Source organism: Passer domesticus, chromosome Z (genome assembly GCF_036417665.1).
Source record: "Passer domesticus isolate bPasDom1 chromosome Z, bPasDom1.hap1, whole genome shotgun sequence".
NCBI classification, from domain to species: domain Eukaryota; kingdom Metazoa; phylum Chordata; class Aves; order Passeriformes; family Passeridae; genus Passer; species Passer domesticus.
In genome coordinates, this window is record NC_087512.1 from 4,247,908 (window position 1) to 4,265,448 (window position 17,541).

At 37.0% G+C, this 17,541-nt stretch overlaps 1 protein-coding gene across 2 annotated transcripts in view; it reads left to right on the forward strand.

Moving 5' to 3' along the window:
• Positions 1-17,541, forward strand: part of RIT2 (Ras like without CAAX 2) — a 176,576-nt gene that overhangs the window by 62,931 nt on the left and 96,104 nt on the right. For both annotated transcript variants that reach the window (XM_064404238.1, XM_064404237.1), the window contains exon 4: positions 7,986-8,059. In XM_064404238.1, the coding sequence (XP_064260308.1) occupies positions 7,986-8,059 (74 nt within the window). The remainder of the gene's footprint in view (positions 1-7,985; positions 8,060-17,541) is intronic.

Genomic DNA, 17,541 nt, shown 5'->3' on the forward strand with positions numbered 1-17,541 from the left:
CCTGCAAGACCAGAAAAGGTATTTTAACTGCTTTGTCTGGAAATAGGTGTCTTACCTTGAATTTTCTATTGTACATTGTGCTTTGTATCCTCGTTGATCAGTCCGTATAGAAGAAAATCTCTCTCATGCAAATCTGTTCACCACAATCATTCTTAATTTTAGTTCTTCTTCAAAGCTGGGCAGGACATTGCCTCCTTTTCCAACTGCTTTGTTAATAAACTTCTTGATCATGAGAACCCAAAGGAAGAAGAGAAACTAAATTTAACTGGCTCAAAGTTCAATTCCCTTAGATTTCTGATCACACAAAACATTTTAGAGCACAGATAATGCTGTTGGTTTTTTTTCTTTTTTTTCTTTTTTTTTTTTTTTTTTACTTACCACAGACTAAGTGAGATTAAGCTGCCTTTGCTTCGAGTGTTTTTCAGCAAAGAATGAAAGGGCACCACAGTAATGAAACAGTGAGCTGACATTCTAGAAGAGGTTCTTGTACACATCGATAGGTAAAACTGAAAAAGAAAAAAAATAAAAATAGAAGATGGAATGTGCAATATATAACCCATTTCCCAATTTAAAAGGCACTGAGTGCATTTCAGGTCACCAAGAAAACTGGCATGTACTTAGCTAAAACTGAAAAGCAATCAGGCTGCTTCAGCAGCTCAGTGTTATCAGTCCTGCCCTGCAGAGCACAGCTCTGAAACATTAGGCAGCCCAACAAGAGGGAGAAAGTTAATTTGAGAGCAGCTGTTTTAAGACAGATACATAATGGCATTAGGAGAGGAGCACTGTGGTGAGGTGAGAGCTGTACAGAAATGCCCATTAGGCTGAGGAAGCTTTTAGGTGAATTATTGGAAGCAGATGCAGCCAAAGCCTGAGGTAAAGGAGTCAGACAAGAGTATGATGAAGGTGGATGCTAAAAACTACTAATAATGAATAGTGAGGCTGCATGAGACTTACTGGGCCTAAATGGAAGTTTTTACTCTTCTACAATGGTTCTGGATGTTCATCAGGTTGCCAGAGTTGTTCAAGGGAAGTGAACATCCCTGGAAGTATTCAAGGGCAGGTTGGGCAAGGCTTTGGGCAACTTTAGTCTGGTGGAAGGTTTCCCTTTCTGTGGCACGGGAGTTGGAATGAGATTCTTTTAGGTCCCTCCCAAATCAAAAAATTCTGCAATTCTATGATTCTATGAACTGTGCCCCTCTGCGTGTTTAGGCACCACTTTTCATTGATTAGGATTAAACGAAGGGTTTATTTGAGGATCTGAACACAATCTAGTTGTGCTTCTGCTTTCCATTGAAGATATTAGCAGTTCCTATATTAGGAGGACAAAACCAACTACAAAATGTTGTGCTCTTTTGTTTTCAAACATAGATAATAGAATCATTACACTTGTTTGTTTGTTTGTTTTTAATTGGTTTTATTTGCATCTTCACTCCTCGAAATTATAAATTATCTTATGAACTGCATAATCACAGAGTACCTCTCTTTGGAAGGGACTCCAAATATCATTCATTCCAGCTGCTCTGCCATGGGTAGGGACACTTTCCACTGGACCAAGTTTCTCCAATCCCCATCCAACCTGGCTTTAAACATGCCCAGGGATGGGGCAGCCACAGCTTCTCTGGGGAACCTGTGCTATTGAGAACTCAGGGTAATTTATGTGCCATTGAAGGAACAGAAACTTCCAAAACAGAACACAGCAATTAGTTAAAAGCATGTTGTGACACTGAACAAAGGCTAAGTAAAGGAAACATTGTGTTTTCAGTTGAAACTAGGAATAGATGGAATCTACAGCAGTGATATGTATTTGAATTTAGCAAGGCCATTTGAAAACATTACAGAAGATTTTCTGAACACATATGTGGCCAAAGTTTTGGTTCAGTATCTTATCTCTAAATATTTTTATGGCAATTGGAATGCTAAAATGAAAACAGAGATATAGAGATTTCGGTATTTATTATCATGCAGCTGAATGTCCAATGAATAAATGAATTAATACCTTTTACGATAAGCACTTAAAATGAATAATATTTTAATATTTCTCAGATTATTTTAATTTTCTCCGGGCCTACACTATAGGTTTGTTTTTCTTGGTTTTTTTTTTTTTTGTTTTTTTTTTTTTTTTTTTTTTTTTTGTTTTGTTTTGTTTTTGGGTTTTTTGTTTGTTTGTTTGTTTGTTTATTTTTTAAATAGGCTAGCAGAGAAGTAATATCCACATTAAATGGTGCATTATTTACCTAAGTCTCTGTCATAGAAATAGATGAGATGTTCAGAACGTGTGATTACCGAAGAAAGTGTTTCTAGCTGTGGACTTAGAAAGGAAGAGGGTTTTTTTCTCTTTTCTGCAAACTATCATCAAGATTCTTCTGCCTGGAATAACATTGTCTGTTACCATCACTTTTGTAGGCTGGTAACAGGCAACATGTGCTGTTAACATGAAACTGAGTGAAACCTGAAGGATCTGACAAAGACATGAGAAACCTAAAAAAATGACAAATGGCAAATACAGCTCAATGCTGAGAAACAAAAATCATCATCACTGGGAAGAAAAATATGACTGCAGGTATAGAAATTGATTGCAGAAAACAGAATCACAGAATAAGCTGAGTTGGGAGGGAAGCTACATGGATCAAGTTGGCTCAAGTCCCGCTCCTGGCCCTGCACAGGACATTCCCAAGGATCACACCACTTGTAATGATGTAACAGAGCTGGAACTGGAATATTTAAATAACCTAGTAAATAGCCTAGTACTAATATCCCTATTTGCATTATATTAAAGGATACTGCTATCCCTTTGAATATTTACAAAATACAAGGCAATCAAATCTGTCAGTCCTGCTCCACTAAACCACCCATTGCTTATCACATGTGCAGAGTTTATAGGAAGGCAACCTTTGTGACTTGGTGTCCTTGTCTGCAAAATGCTGATAGCAACGCTCACCCAAATTGTAAAACACTAATAGTCCAGGAAAATAATTAAATGCTAAGGGAGGTTTTAATAGCAATGTATTTTGATGGGTAATTCCTATGACATGCATACTCTTATCACAAAGAGGAGGAGTTTATGTGTAGTATTTGGTACAGTGGTTTATGTCTCTGTTCATCCAGTCTTTTCATTTAAAAATTCCTTGCTGTAAATAGAAACAGCACCCATACAGGCAAAGACTCATGACCATCCTACATTCAGGAGCATTGCTAAATTAAAATGCATTTGTAACAGATAATCTGAGCACACCAAGAGCTGTGTCTCCTGCTGTTGCTTTGGCACACAGGGAGAACAACAAGAGGCAGAATTCCAGGTGTGGCTGACTGAGCTTGGATCCCTTCTGCTGGATTGACACCTCCTCAGTCAAATAAAATATATTTTGGCTCACCTATATATGTGAATCTGACAATTTTTGACTGCAATTGGTATTGTACAAGACAGAGAAGAAGAGAGACTTTATTTAGAAGTCATAGAAACAGAATTAACAAATGCAAGAAAGAAGAATCTGACCTAAATTTCAGGGACTGGAACATGTCTGTAATGCAGATGAAAAGCCCAGTACAATTCCCCTTTAAATTTTACACCATTCAAATCTATTTGTCATGAAGCAGTTACATGCTCATTACTGAGAAAGTACCCTGATATATTTTTTATGAATTCAGATTCTCTGAGACAACTGGTCATAACTTGCATTAATTACTGTATTTCTGTGTCCAGAATTATGTCTTGTAAAAAAAGAAATCTGAAAAAATGATCATGCATTAATTTCAAACACACACACACAAACCCCCCAAAAACCACAAAGTCGGGTAACATAAGACTTAAACACTTTTTTTCTTTAATTTTCTAACACTGCCAGGGGCAATTAAAAATGAAAAAAAAAAAAGATAATTTAAAAGACCCTAAAAATTTAGATATTCAATAAAGAGAGAAAGAATTTAAAATTAAAAGAAATAGGTAGCATTCAGAAAACAATTAGAGCTCTATTTTTTTTGTCCCACCCTCCAATACATTATGTAGTCAATATTCATTGATGCCATATGTTATAATCCTCTGAGAATAATTTTGTATCTATTTTCATTTTTATTTTTAATCTTTGTAGGAAATAAGATTCTAAAATCTCAACATTATATATAGGAAAAAAAAATTCTTTCATGGTAAGTTCATATATCCACAAATTGTTCAGATTACAAGGATGTGGGAGTTTTGTTTTGTTTTCTTTTGGTACCCTAAAAAATGCTCATTCTTGCAGTCAGTGTTTGAAGCACAATTAGCAATATCAGTAAATTCCATCCAGAGATTTTTTCATGGAATAACCCACTCTTTTGCAGAATTTTACCCAAACCAAAAGCTGAGACTTTATGATTAACCTCACAGAAAAAAAAAGACTAATCCTGAGCTTAATCTGAACAATATAGTTACAGTCTGATTGATTCCCTGATGTCTGATTATCATTCATGCCTATTTTGTATGGGTTTTTTGTGTTTTACTGAAACAGTATCTGGATTTTGGCCTTTTATTGAAAACCACTCCTTAGAGCTGTAGGGTGTAAAGCATAAATACATGTGGCTTAGCAGCACCCAAATTAGTTTTGTAGGAAACATTTTATTTGTATTATGAATTAATTAGGTGAAAGAAAGTTTAGCATACTCAAACACTGGGAGTGGTGTAAATAGAGCAGACACCATTTGTAGTGCAGATAATTTTTAAAGGGAGGATATTGGAATGTGAGTTTGTAAGTGTTCCTGATGAAGATTTTCCCACTTTGTCTCATATACATTTAGATGCAGTTTCAGAGGAATATCTTCACTTCTGTTCTCTCTCTACATGTGAGAAACTTATTCTTGCTTTTTACAGCAGGGTCTCAGAACTTCCCTTACCATGACCAACCATAAATTGTGCCATGCTGCTTGGACTAAAAAAGACCAACCAGACGTTAGTGCCTTCTGAAATTCTTTGGGAAATATGTAAAAATATCCGGATTTCTGCTAAACCTCATAGCTACCAATGAACCAACAAGTATGGGTCTAAGATACAGATTTTTCCAACTCTTGACTTCTAGGAAGAGGTTTATTTCCAGGTTAATGTCTCTGCATCATAATTTTAAATAAAGATATTTGCTCATGTAATAGACAGGAAATAGAGTTAAACCTCTATTTACATTACTTTCTAAGACAACATCCCAGTTTAAAACTATTAATTGTGGAGCAGAACTAAGTGGTATAACTCTTCTTCTTGGTCTTTATTAAATGATATGGAAAACAGGGGTTTCAATTTATCCATCTTGATTCTGTCTGGTGCCTTGGAAAGCATGAAATGCCCAGGAGATCAGTGAATCCACAGGTAAATGGAAAGGCAGTGTCCCTCATAGGAGTGACTGTGTTTGAGCATTAAGGAGGTGATTAAGAAGTTGAAGTTCATAAGTGGGTGCTATGATTTGTTCTCTGATATAAGAATGTCTTGGCTCAAGACAGTGATTTCTTTGGCAAGTGTGCACTTTAGGACTTCCTCTTAAATGTGTGCCTGAAGAAAATTAGGAGTTAAATCTCCACCTATTTTCCACCTACATGCAGGTTGAAAATAGCCCTGCTTATCACACCCCATCTGAGGACATTTTTAGACTTCTCTTTATTATCTGTACTATCCTGCTTTTTGCATGTAGACAGAGAGAATATTACAATGGAAACTCATATCTCTTTCCCGTTTCATCTCTACATTTCTTGGGGCAAAATAAAATCTTACATGTGAAAAACATTTGCTTAGAAAACAATTTAGATTCATGTACTTGGTTAAAACATATTAAAACATGTTTCTGTACCACCAACAGAAGACATCAGCATACATCAAGAATGAAAATGAGACACTGATGCTAACATTCCTTTGTGAAATGTTTTAAGGTCAGTAGTTAGGGAAAGCAAAATAAATGAAAATGACAAAATGTCTTTATACATTTAATGTTGCATCTACAAATTGAAAAACATTATAAAGATGGTCTGTGTCCAGCTTTTAACAGCTGAAACTTTACTGATAACAGTGACATTATATCAGGGTACACCTGGAGTAGCTCAGCAGGGTAAAGGTCTGAAAGCTGTGGCTTATATTCAGAGGCCAATAGGTCTTTTAGTTATAACTAACTCTTAACTTGTAAATCCTTTCTTCTGAAAAAAAAGTAAAAGAAAAGAAAAAAAAAAAAAGATGGGATTTATCTAGTTTCATTTTCATCTGAGTAACATTTAAGTAGGAATTTTTTTTCCACATTAACTGTTTTAAATCTTCTACATAAAGATTCATGTTGGAAAAGGGAAGTAGGACGACTGGCTTAGCTGCAGAGCCAAGAGTGCAAGCTAAATTTATGGAAGTCATATGTCAATTATGTATGCAGTAATGCAATGCAAATGGACACCCACCTGCATGGAATTACATTAATAATACTTGATAGTATCAATAGAATTTATGTGAAGGAAATACCATGTTTGATCTTTATATATTTTGCTATTTTGTTTTTAATTATTGGTAAATGGAAAAGAAGGGAAAAAAAGAAAAAAAAATCTACTGCAGGTAGATTGCATTGTCATGCAATAATAAATTACTTAAACTGCAAGTAGTCCAATGGCTTTTATATGGTCTCTCTTTGCCACACAGTTTCTTGTTCAGCAATCCTTACAAAAAGATCTATTAACCAAAACATCTGGTGGTTGGTGTGCTGTGGTTTTCTCAGAAAAGTAATATATCATACAATTAATTAAGCCTCTGGGCCATCTTGATATCACAGAGATTAAATATTTGTTTAAAGAAAGTCATGTGCCTATTTTCTGAATTGAGGCCTAAAATAAAGGGGGAAATACTGTATGTGATTATGTCATGAAAGACAGCAATCCTCTGGCTGGACAGGAGGGGTCTGAGTTAAGGCTGTACAGACTTGTATCCAAATGCTTTCATTTTTTCCCTCTGCTGGTAGAAAGCAGATTTTCCCATGCTTTTATAAAGTGCTGTATGATGCAACATATATATTATAGCACAATCTGAAAGGTCCCAAGTATTCCAACTACCTGCCATATTATCCCATATTTTAATCTCAATATTATTTCAGCAGAGCTTGAGGGTGGACAAGCCCAGCCTGCTCCCAATGGTTTAATGGCATTTCTCAGGTTCAACAAATGCACTTGTCTTGTCTTCATGCCTCAGTGCACTTCCAGTGTCAGTCACAAAAACCACTCAAGCTGCTGTGCATGATTGTTCAATTAAAGAGCACAGATAATTTCCAAGACTATTTCAAGTATAAACACGAGCCAGAATCTATGCGCCTTTTAATCTTATGAAGAAAATACGAATGTTGAGAGAGGAATGAAATTATAATGTGAGGAAAATGGCTTGTGCAAATAGTAGCTCACCTTCTTTGTTTTAATTCTTCTGAATTTAGTTGACAAAATCATGAGCTAAGGGAAGGCTCCACAAAGCAGAGTTTCTCCTCTGCCTGCACCTATGATGAGTGTAAAGACACAGATTACAGAATATCTTTTTAAAAAGTTTATGCTCAGCCTTTCTCGAGATATATAGAAGTTTAAATAGTCACTCTGAGCCAGGACCCTGTTCAGCCACAGGCAGTCTATACCAATAATTTAGGCAATCTTTAAAATGAAACTGTTTGCTAGGAAATCTCTTTGAATGTGTCATTGTGGTAAGTAAAAAACCACTCTTGCACAGCACCAGCAGATTGTCTGATCTTTGTGACCTAAGTAACACCTGGGGACTGTGCTTAAAGAAAGGAAATTTTTTCCCTCTTAAAAAAGGAAATTTTTTTTGAGGTAGTGTGATGGAAGAGACTCACTTTTGCTAATACTTTGTAGTGAAGAAAGGATTTCAAAAAGGAACTTTTGAAATAAAACTATGTTATGTCAGATTGGACAGCTTATGAAAGACCTACTCCAAACTAGCAAAGCTGTTTAATTTTCCATTCTCTGAGCCACTCACATGCTTATGAAAACTGCACTGTGTTTTTCAGAGGATGCCTATAAAACTCAAGTCCGAATTGATGATGAGCCAGCCTATTTGGACATTCTAGACACTGCTGGACAGGTGAGTAATTTTCCAATGAGAGTCATTCAATCAGAGATAAACTCAAATATTTTAACCTCAGAGATGTGGGTCACAGTGCTTAAAGTTCCCTATTCAAGCATAAGGGAAGTAGTGGCAGAATAATATAGAGAAATTAACAAAGGGGAAGATTAAAGGATTGCTGCAGTATAGAACAGTATAACTTCCAAATCTCATCAGAGGAGACAGACAGTCTGAAATAAACAATAGATAAAAAGTTGTTTCTTTTTCTCTTGTATGCAGGAACATCTATCATAATAATGAAATTAATAAATACTGCATTGATTGTCTTACATTTTTCTTGTTCCTCCTTCTCTATATATATTACAGGAATTTTCTGGTCTACTTGTAGACTGAGTATTTTGTTACATTTCGTCTTCTCCCCATGTTATATCTAAATACCAAATGCTCATGTATAAGGAAAATATCCTAATGCCAAAAGTCACACACAGGGTTGCATACATGTTTTTCAGCAAAGTTGTGGCTGTAGAATCCCTGGAAGTGTCCAAGGCCAGGTTGGATGGGGCTGTTGAGCAACCTTGGCTGGTGGAAGATGTTTCTTTCCATGGCAAGGTGGTTGGAATGAGACAAAATTTAAAGTTCCTTCAGACCTAAACAACACCCTGATTCTGCCAATTCTATGACAGCGTATCTGTGGTTCGGGAATTAAGCTTCACATGCAAGAATGAAGAATAAAGAGTTAAATACAATAATTTATTCTACCTGACTCAGTTCATTTCCTTTCCACCTCAAGATATTTTTAGTGCTTAAACAAAGTACTGCCACTGCTGATCTTTTCCTCGGGTATGTCTCAGGGTCTCTTTGAAGTTTTTTGTAGTTTCTTGAGCTCCCATAGTGTGTGTGCACCTCATGCAGGAGCAAAACAACCAAGAAGGAACTTAAACACTTAAATAAACAAGGAAATATTTGGGAAGCAAACACCTAGTAACCTTGTTCTCAGCTTTCTAGAGGTTTGAATGCACCTGAGCTAGGCACTGCAAATGGTGAGGAATGCAGTCTGCTGCCAGAAAGTTAAAGGAAGTTCAGCTAATGTCATTCATTTTCATATATACTATTTTTCATTAATTTAAAATTTTTGATCATATGAAAAGACTAGAACTAAACCTAATTTTTAATTTATAGGAGGAGGATATGATTTAATTTTGTCAGAACAAACAGTTGCAAGGTAAGAAAAGAAATCAGAATAATTCAGTCAGTGAAAGGTGTTGAGCACAGTAGTACACAAAAGCTGGAGTTTTATCTCTAAATTGTATCTCTATTAGGAAGCAGAAAATCTAAAATATTAGAGGCCCATAGTGTGTAGTGACCAAGTAATGAAATGTGATGCAGATATTTCATGGAATCATAGAATTTTAAAACTTGGAAAGTATTTTTAAAATTGTTGTTGAACAATTAACTGAGCACCACCAAGCCCACCACTAAACCATGTCTCCAGGTGGCACAGACATGTGCTTTTTAATACTTCAGGGGATGTAACTCCACCACTGCCCAGACATACTGGGCCAGGTCTTGATAATCCTTTCAGAAAAGAAATTTTTCCTCAGGTCCAATCTAAACCTCCCCTTTTTCCTCATCCATTCCTCTCTGTAGCAAGCAGAGGTGTGTGCAGAAGCACCACACTCAGAAGATTTATCATCCCAGGCCATTTTACAGCCTGGGCATAGCTGTTGTACTTCTGTTGAAATGTTAAAATGAATCAACCAAGTTGATTTGATATGAGCAAATCTCTATTTTAAATTCCCCTGTTGTTCCAATGTAGATTGTCATCACTGAAACACATTCCCAGCATAACTAGGAAACCCTTCCCACTTTCCCTCCCCATGACTTTTCAGGAGCTGTCCATTCCAAGTGTCCTGGATTTAGCTGCTTGTCTTTGTAGATGTCTTTGGATTTGTTGCCTCTCTGTCTGCACTACGCAGCTCCAGAATAAATCAAGACCTGATCCAACTCCCATTGAAGTCAGCAGCTGAAATTGGCTCTTTCTTCACAGAGCACTTAATGGTGCTCTCACTGAAGCTCACACAAATTCTGCTCTGACTTTGGTGACTCAGGGTAAAAATCCAAAGCACCCATTTGTGCTGCTGCTGATGTGTGCCTTGGTGGTGCCTAGATGTTTTTATTTCCCTCGGTTTTATGTCAAATTGAAGATGGTGTTACAGCTTCTAAATCAGGCAGTGGAAAACTCATTTGTCTGGGTGTCCTCACAGTCATAAATACTTCATCATCGACTTTGAATAATGACTTTAATCACTTCAGGAGATCAAGGAGCCAAAATTTTGTGATTCATCCTTATTTTTTGAAATACAAGAAATCAATAACAAAACTGACTGAATTTAACGTATTTTTTTGTTATGCTGGAGGATATGTTTCAACAAATATGTTTCTCTTTTCCCTTGTGTACCTATGGACTAATTAAGAATTTCAACACTGACCAAATTAACTATTAATAATTAACACAGTTTTTAATAGTCAAATCCAGACGTAAAAACCCACGTGTGATTTCATACCTGACACTGCATAAAAATCTTCAAAACTTTGACTGGTAGATCCAGTTTAAAGCATTTAAAACATAAATGGTGTTTAACAATGTATTTATGTTCTCAGCTTTCAGAAGTTAAAAAAAAAAAAATTCAAATAATGTGAAAACCCGAAACAATAATAAACTTGCTCATCTAGTTACTGATTTTTCTCTTGTGCATGTACATGGACACTATAACATAGACCAGTTGCTCACCTCTGGAAGTAAACTGATGTTCAATGGACTCTGGATGCACATTTTATACACCATCATTTGTCCTTTTGGGCTCTTCCAATATTGTTTTTCAAGAGAAGGCACCACAAGGGTCATTTTCTTAAAGAATGTAAGGGCTGGGGCAAGCAGTTATGCTTCACTGAACTCACTACACCTTCTTTTCACCACCCTCTACACCTGCCAGCTGGGCAGCCTGTGTTTGTTCACCCCATTTAGCTTCAGACAGAATATATTTGCCTCAGAGAGTTTCAGGAGAAGGTATTGATGTAGCTCCTGGTAGCTGGAATGTCATAAACAGACCTAACCTGAGCTCTTCCTACCAAAAACGCTTGAAAATGTGCTGCAAGGAAATGAGAAAAAAAAAATTGATGCTGGTATTCTTTTTCAGTGGAACAACTGAATCTAGAAGAAGCTGCCAGTAATTCCTTTAGTCAGTTGCCTTCGTCTCTTTAACAAGAAGTATTATTCTCAACACTAAAATTTTGCATTTACAATTCAATTAAAACAAAAAAAGAGAGAAGTAAATAAATCCAGGCACACTAAATGTGAGATTGAGATAATATTTATAAAAATGATAAAAATTAGGAATTTTTTTTTTTTTTAGCTTTTAACTCCCAAGGCTAACTACAATAGGGCATATGGAGTATATAGGGCAAACTTCATGGAAATCTGCAAATGCAAATTAGTATCCATAAAGAAGATAGCTTGAACTTCCTTGTTCACCCATATAGGATATTTTTTGAGTAACTTTCCCTTGAAATTCACCCATGTCCACTGAGTTTGGAAGCAATGTTGGTGGAGGTAATTCTGGGATTTCCCTTTTCTTAACCGATGCGCCATAAAAATAATCTGCTTTTACATATATTTAATCCAAATTGACGCAAACTCTTTGGTTTCCAGCAAACTTGCAGGCGCAAACGAAAGGACATTCAGCCCTCAAGCACTTTATTCTGCGTGCAGTTCCCCTCACAATTATTCTCAGAGAGTGACAACCCCCAACTGCTCCAACCGCGCACAAAAAGCCTCCACACGGAGTTATAGAAACCTTCTGTTCGCTCATTTACGCTTTCTCACCTTCTCTTCTAGCTTAAAAATATGTTGCTACTTCTGGAGCCCAGAAGCATGCTCCTCATGGAGCACACACAGCAGTTATCTCTCCTGCTGTATTTATAGACTGTTGACTGACACAGGAGCTTTTATTCTTGCCACAGCTTTCCCCTGTATGACACATTACCCAATCTCTCTGTGTAGACCTCACGCCGAACACTAAAAGAGCAGCAGAGTTTCCTTCACTGGAAAACAATCTGATCTGACATGTAAAAGAGGCAAAAATTGTTTTCAGATACAAGGCAGGCAAGTATGTGGAAAAATGGGTTTCTGTGCCTGTCAGTGAGACAATACATTCCGAGATTATTGCACCAATTTTTGTTTGCTAAAACGTGAGCTTTTTATGATAAACTTCGTGCACCAGTATATTTCCCAGGTGTGAGTCAGGGACTTGAAAAATGGGCCCTAAAATGTGATGGCATGCCATTTCAGGGAGATTTTCCTTTGTCTGGAGTTGTGTGCGCATGAATTCATTTCCAGGCAGACACTTTTCAACCTGACAACAACAGTGCGCTCTGTACCGAAATCCATCTCTCAAATTGCTAGCAAATCACAGGACATGTTTATCCTGCCAACCTGCAGGACGATGATTCTTGCCCCCTGCTTCAAGCTTTGAAGAGGAACCATATTAGTCCCAAGAGCCCTTCAGATAAACACACTTTCTCAGACTAAACACTATAGCCCGATGATTCACTCAGGCTGTTATCTGAGACCCCTCTGCTTATTATCTAAACATGCTGCTCTAATCCTGAATCAATGGAAGTGAAATCTCAAAATAGGCTAGTGCAGCTTATCTCAAGGAAATGTAAAATGCCTTTTTGGCAGTAATTATGTCTTAATGGGCCTTTACAGCATGTTCTTATAAGAGGAAAATAATTTTATTGCACTTTCTGCTAGGTACTAGTACATAAATGAAATCCATTTTATTTTTAAAGCATAGGGATATTGCAGTAAGTAGCAACTATTAACAAAGTGTATTAGGTGAGAAGAGCATTAATTTTATTTCCTAGCATGTTGTTCCACAGGCTGTTGAAAACATACTTAGAAAGTATAAAATCATAACACTGAAATTTTGCTGGGATCTTGAAACAAGTTGTTCTGTACTTTCTGGGAAGAGCTAAAATGTCTCCCTTGACCTAGTAATTTTATTTGCCAATGGACAGATTGTGGAGAAACTCTTATTTGGCACAGACACAGAGTGGAAAAAACAGTTGCAGTAAATCACAGATGAAATTGTGGACCTGACACCAGTTTCCTTCAGATCATTGGCAAAATATTCCTTGACTTCAGTAGGAAAAGATCTAGGCATATGCTGATAAAAATGAGTGTATAACCAAAGGAAAGCAGGCAACTGGCAGCCAAGATTCCCAGCTTCCTTTTTCATCCTTGTCCATGAGTGAATCATGATGCAATAAAGGGTGGATCAGTTTGTATTTCTAGGCCTGCATTTATCTTCCTGTCAAACAGGTGCAATAAAATGTTGCAGGGAACAAGCATTTAGGGCGAACATCAGCATTTATTGAGTCTGACAATCCCGATTGCCTGCCCATTGCTACCATTCCTCTTCAGCAAAGTCAGTGGTAGTGGTTCCGTACTGCAGGTGCTGGGAAATTTTCCAGTGTTTTCTGTTATCTTTCAGCAATTTTTTTTTTTTTTTTGCATGTGAAATGTTTTCCCTCTTACTGTTCTTCATCTTTCTCTAACTTACATCTTCTCTAACTTTCGGAACCAGATAAATACAGAGTGAAATACAGAGTGATGCTGCTGAAAGATTATTTTTTCTCTTTTTAACAAAATAAGAACACATAAAAGAAAAAAATATAAAATTTTTGAAAAAAATATTGGAAAATCTTTTTCTCTTCTTTCCAAGCCTTTATTTGTGTAGTGTGGCATTTTGGTTTTATTGTTGTTGGGGTGTTTTGGGTTTTTTTAAATTATTTTATTTAATTTGGCTTTATGGTGGTTTTGGTTGGTTGGTTGGTTTTGTTCTGATGTACATTGTATGGAAAACACCTATATAAACACATTCCATATGAGTAAACTTCATCCAGGTCCTCCACAAGATTATGATAATGTAATTTTTTTCTTTTCTCCCATTACTGGAAAATATTCTGCACTTTTTCTTTACACCAGTGAATGGTACTGAAGTACTTTGAAGTTCCAGCAGACACTGCACATACTCTAAGTGTGTCCTGATTTCTTTATATATATGTGACTGTCCTAGATAATCTCACTAGGAATTCCATTTTACAGAGGTTTTCTATCAAAATCTACCTGTTACCAAGCAGCTGTACACAAACCAGGGACACCAGTGGGCAGAAAACTAATTTCTACCTCTATCAGTTTTCATAAAGCTCACATCATAATATTTCCAGGACTAAAAAAATTGGCTTGAATGCTGAGAAAAAGGCACATATTACAGCACCACATGGTGCCCATTTCCCCTGAACAAATGACCAAGAAATGGTTCTTTTTGCAGAGCAGGGCTTTAATGCTTTATAGGAAAAGTAGGTTGCCCCCAAAAAATGAGATTTTCAAAATTAAGTGTCTTTTATGCCATTTTGAAGCTTTGAATGGTGTTGTTTCCAGACAAAGAGAACAAAAGCAAAAGATTATATAGTATTATCTGAAACATCCAAACATTTCACTTGCTAAACCACATGAGAAGGACTACTGGAAGAAGCTTTCTAAAAAGGTAATTTTTATTTCCTGCTAGCAGGAAGGGGAATGTAAAAACCTAAAGCCAAGTAATATCTTTGAAGATGGAATTTCAATAGTTTTGCCCTAGAACATGGAAGTGAAATTCCCTCCCACCAAGAAAACAAACACACAAAAACTCCCAACAAACAAACAAACAAAAAACCAGAAAAGCAGACTTCATAAAATTTTGGTCTCCATTGCTTGTTACATTTATAATATGAGAAATGTTATTCCATAAATCCAAATTTTTCAAAGAGGGGATGAGGAGCAAAGTAGAAACTCAATAAAATAATTACTGAAAATATGAAATATTTTCTTGCGGTTTTTATTTTTTTTTTCTTAGCAAGCTATATTTTTGGATATATTTTTCTCTCACTTTCATAGACGAAAGCTTGCACAGCTTGCATAGATTCTTGTGCCTAGTTTTTTAAATTTGTGCCTGTTGGATGAGGAGAATAAATTTTTGTCATGAGTGTTCCATGTCATTATCAGAGCTGTGGGATGATGTGAGACAAACCATGCCAGGGAATGATCTTATCTCTTAATAAGACAAAATCTCAAAAGCTTAGTAGTGGCTATATTGGCTATACCTGTGTCAGAAATCAGTGTGGTACCTGACTTGCACTCGGACAAAGCTGAAGGAGACAGACTCCTCTAACTTTTGGACCTGCAGATGAGCTTTAGCCCTGTGTAGGAGAGTTTTAGCATATCTCAAAAGTTACTCAGGATCAAAAAATCATGGAGTGCATTCGATTGGAAGTGACTGTAAAATCCCTACCATGGGCAGAGACATCTTCCACTATCCCAGGTTGCTCCAAGCCCCATCCAACCTAACCTTGGACACTTCCAGGGCAGCCTGCGACAGGGCCTCACCACCCTCAGAGGGAAAAATTTCTTCCCAAGATCTCATCCAACCCTGCTCTCCATCAATTTAAAGCCATTCCTCCCCCTCCTGTCACTCTATACCCTGTTCCCAAGTCCCTCTCTAGTGCTCTTGTAGCCCCTCCTGGAAAGTGCCCCAAGGTCTACCTGAATCCTTCACTTTCTCTCTTGGATCTGCTGATCCAATCAAGGTACCTCACAACTTATTTTTCAGACCTCTGCCTTGGTCCTCATGTTTTTTGGTTTTGGTTTTTCTTTTTTTTTTTTTTTTTCCTAATGCAATAAAAATTATTCAAAAATATTTGTGCACATGGAAATGAAAAAGCACGTTGAGAAGTCACGGGACATGACAACTCACTCCTTTTGTGTCACAAGTTTACTTTGTAAGCAATACATAATCCATGCAGGATTGTAACACAGGTATTTTGCATTCAATTTGGTGGTGATTTATGTAGTCCCCAGGGAACACACCCATCAGATAAACACTGAGCTAAATTTCAATTGCAGAAATGAGTGCACTATTGATTAAATGTTACAAAAGTCTAAAATAGCTGCTCTGCAGATTGCTTTTTACTTCGTTTCCCCCCTTTTCAGGATCTCAGATTAAATTATATCTCTGCTGATGAGTAGGGCGCAAGGGAGGGAAGAGAAAAAAACTGTATGGTGGAATTTTTAAGGTCAGCACACTTGTTAGGGAAGTCATCATGAGAGAGCATATATGCAAGCCAGAATACAATTTGCAGACATTTATCAGAGCAATGAGGTGTCTGACTCCACAGCCTCCTGGTTTACTTCTGCAAGGCTGCACAAGGCCTCGCTGGGGATGGTGGCAAACCTGTGATGACCACAGAAGCTGACAAGAGCATGTCTGAATCCCTGCAAAGCCTGTGCTGGCAGCTGCAGGCCTTACCTCTTCTCTACTGGGTTGTTGTCTTTTTTTTTTCTTTTAATCTCTGCTGTTCACTGAAATGTAATTACCAAGGTATTAATTTTTCCCTTTAACCATTTATGATGCATTTGTGATAAAAGGTGAAAACTGGCCCTTTTTGCATATCAATGAGAATGGGGAGAAAGTATTATGTGGTGCGTGATAAACCAAGTGCATATGGGGGTTTTAGAGGTAGTTAACAATGAAGATTGCTTCAGTGCCTGCATTTAGAAGAAAATTGCTAAGGTGTTTATGCCTCAGAGAGAGACCATTAGCATGAATATGAAAGAAAAGGCAGTTCTCTGAGTTAGGGAGTGTGGCACTGAGGAATTTTTACTGGCATTGTGGAGAATTGAAATGGTGATTTCATCCTTATTTAGGGGTGAATAAAAAGTAGATATCATCTCCTAGGTAGGTGATGGACTGCATCTTTTTATTACTGCACAAGACAAACCATCTTGGGAAGAGCAGGATTAATAAAGTTAACAAAAGCACAGTTGCAGAAAATGGGCAAATATATTATCACGTGGAAGCAAGAGGGCAATTAGAGTGGGAACACTGGGAATTTTAGTGAAAAGAAGCTGTATCTGGAGGGAGAGTCTGAGTGCCAGTGCACGTTATTTACTAGTTCCTCAGTAAGAAAGAATGGTCATTCAGTGATGTTATATTTTGTAGTTCTGAGTTATTTCATTGGAAGTTGCTCAAATCTGTCTTTTTCTCTACCTTATTTATTTCCCTTTACTTACTTTTTTTTCTATCAGGCTGGTGTGGCTCAATCTCTCTGCATAAGTTATGATGCAGGACGTGTGGATACAGAATAGTGAGTGCATATAAAATGCTCTGCAGTTAGGAAAGGGGCAGTGAAATTGTCATCCAACACCGCTCAGAATGTAAAGGAATATTGACACCTGTTTTTCATGAAGCTTAGTCTTGCATAGTCTGTGACTGAGAGCAGTGCCAGATAGCATGGGAAGCAGTATCACAGCTGAAAAGAGAAGGGGATCCTGAATCTATAAGCCCACTTGTGGGAAACAACATGATTTCACTGATGGCAAAAATAGATCGTGTCTAACA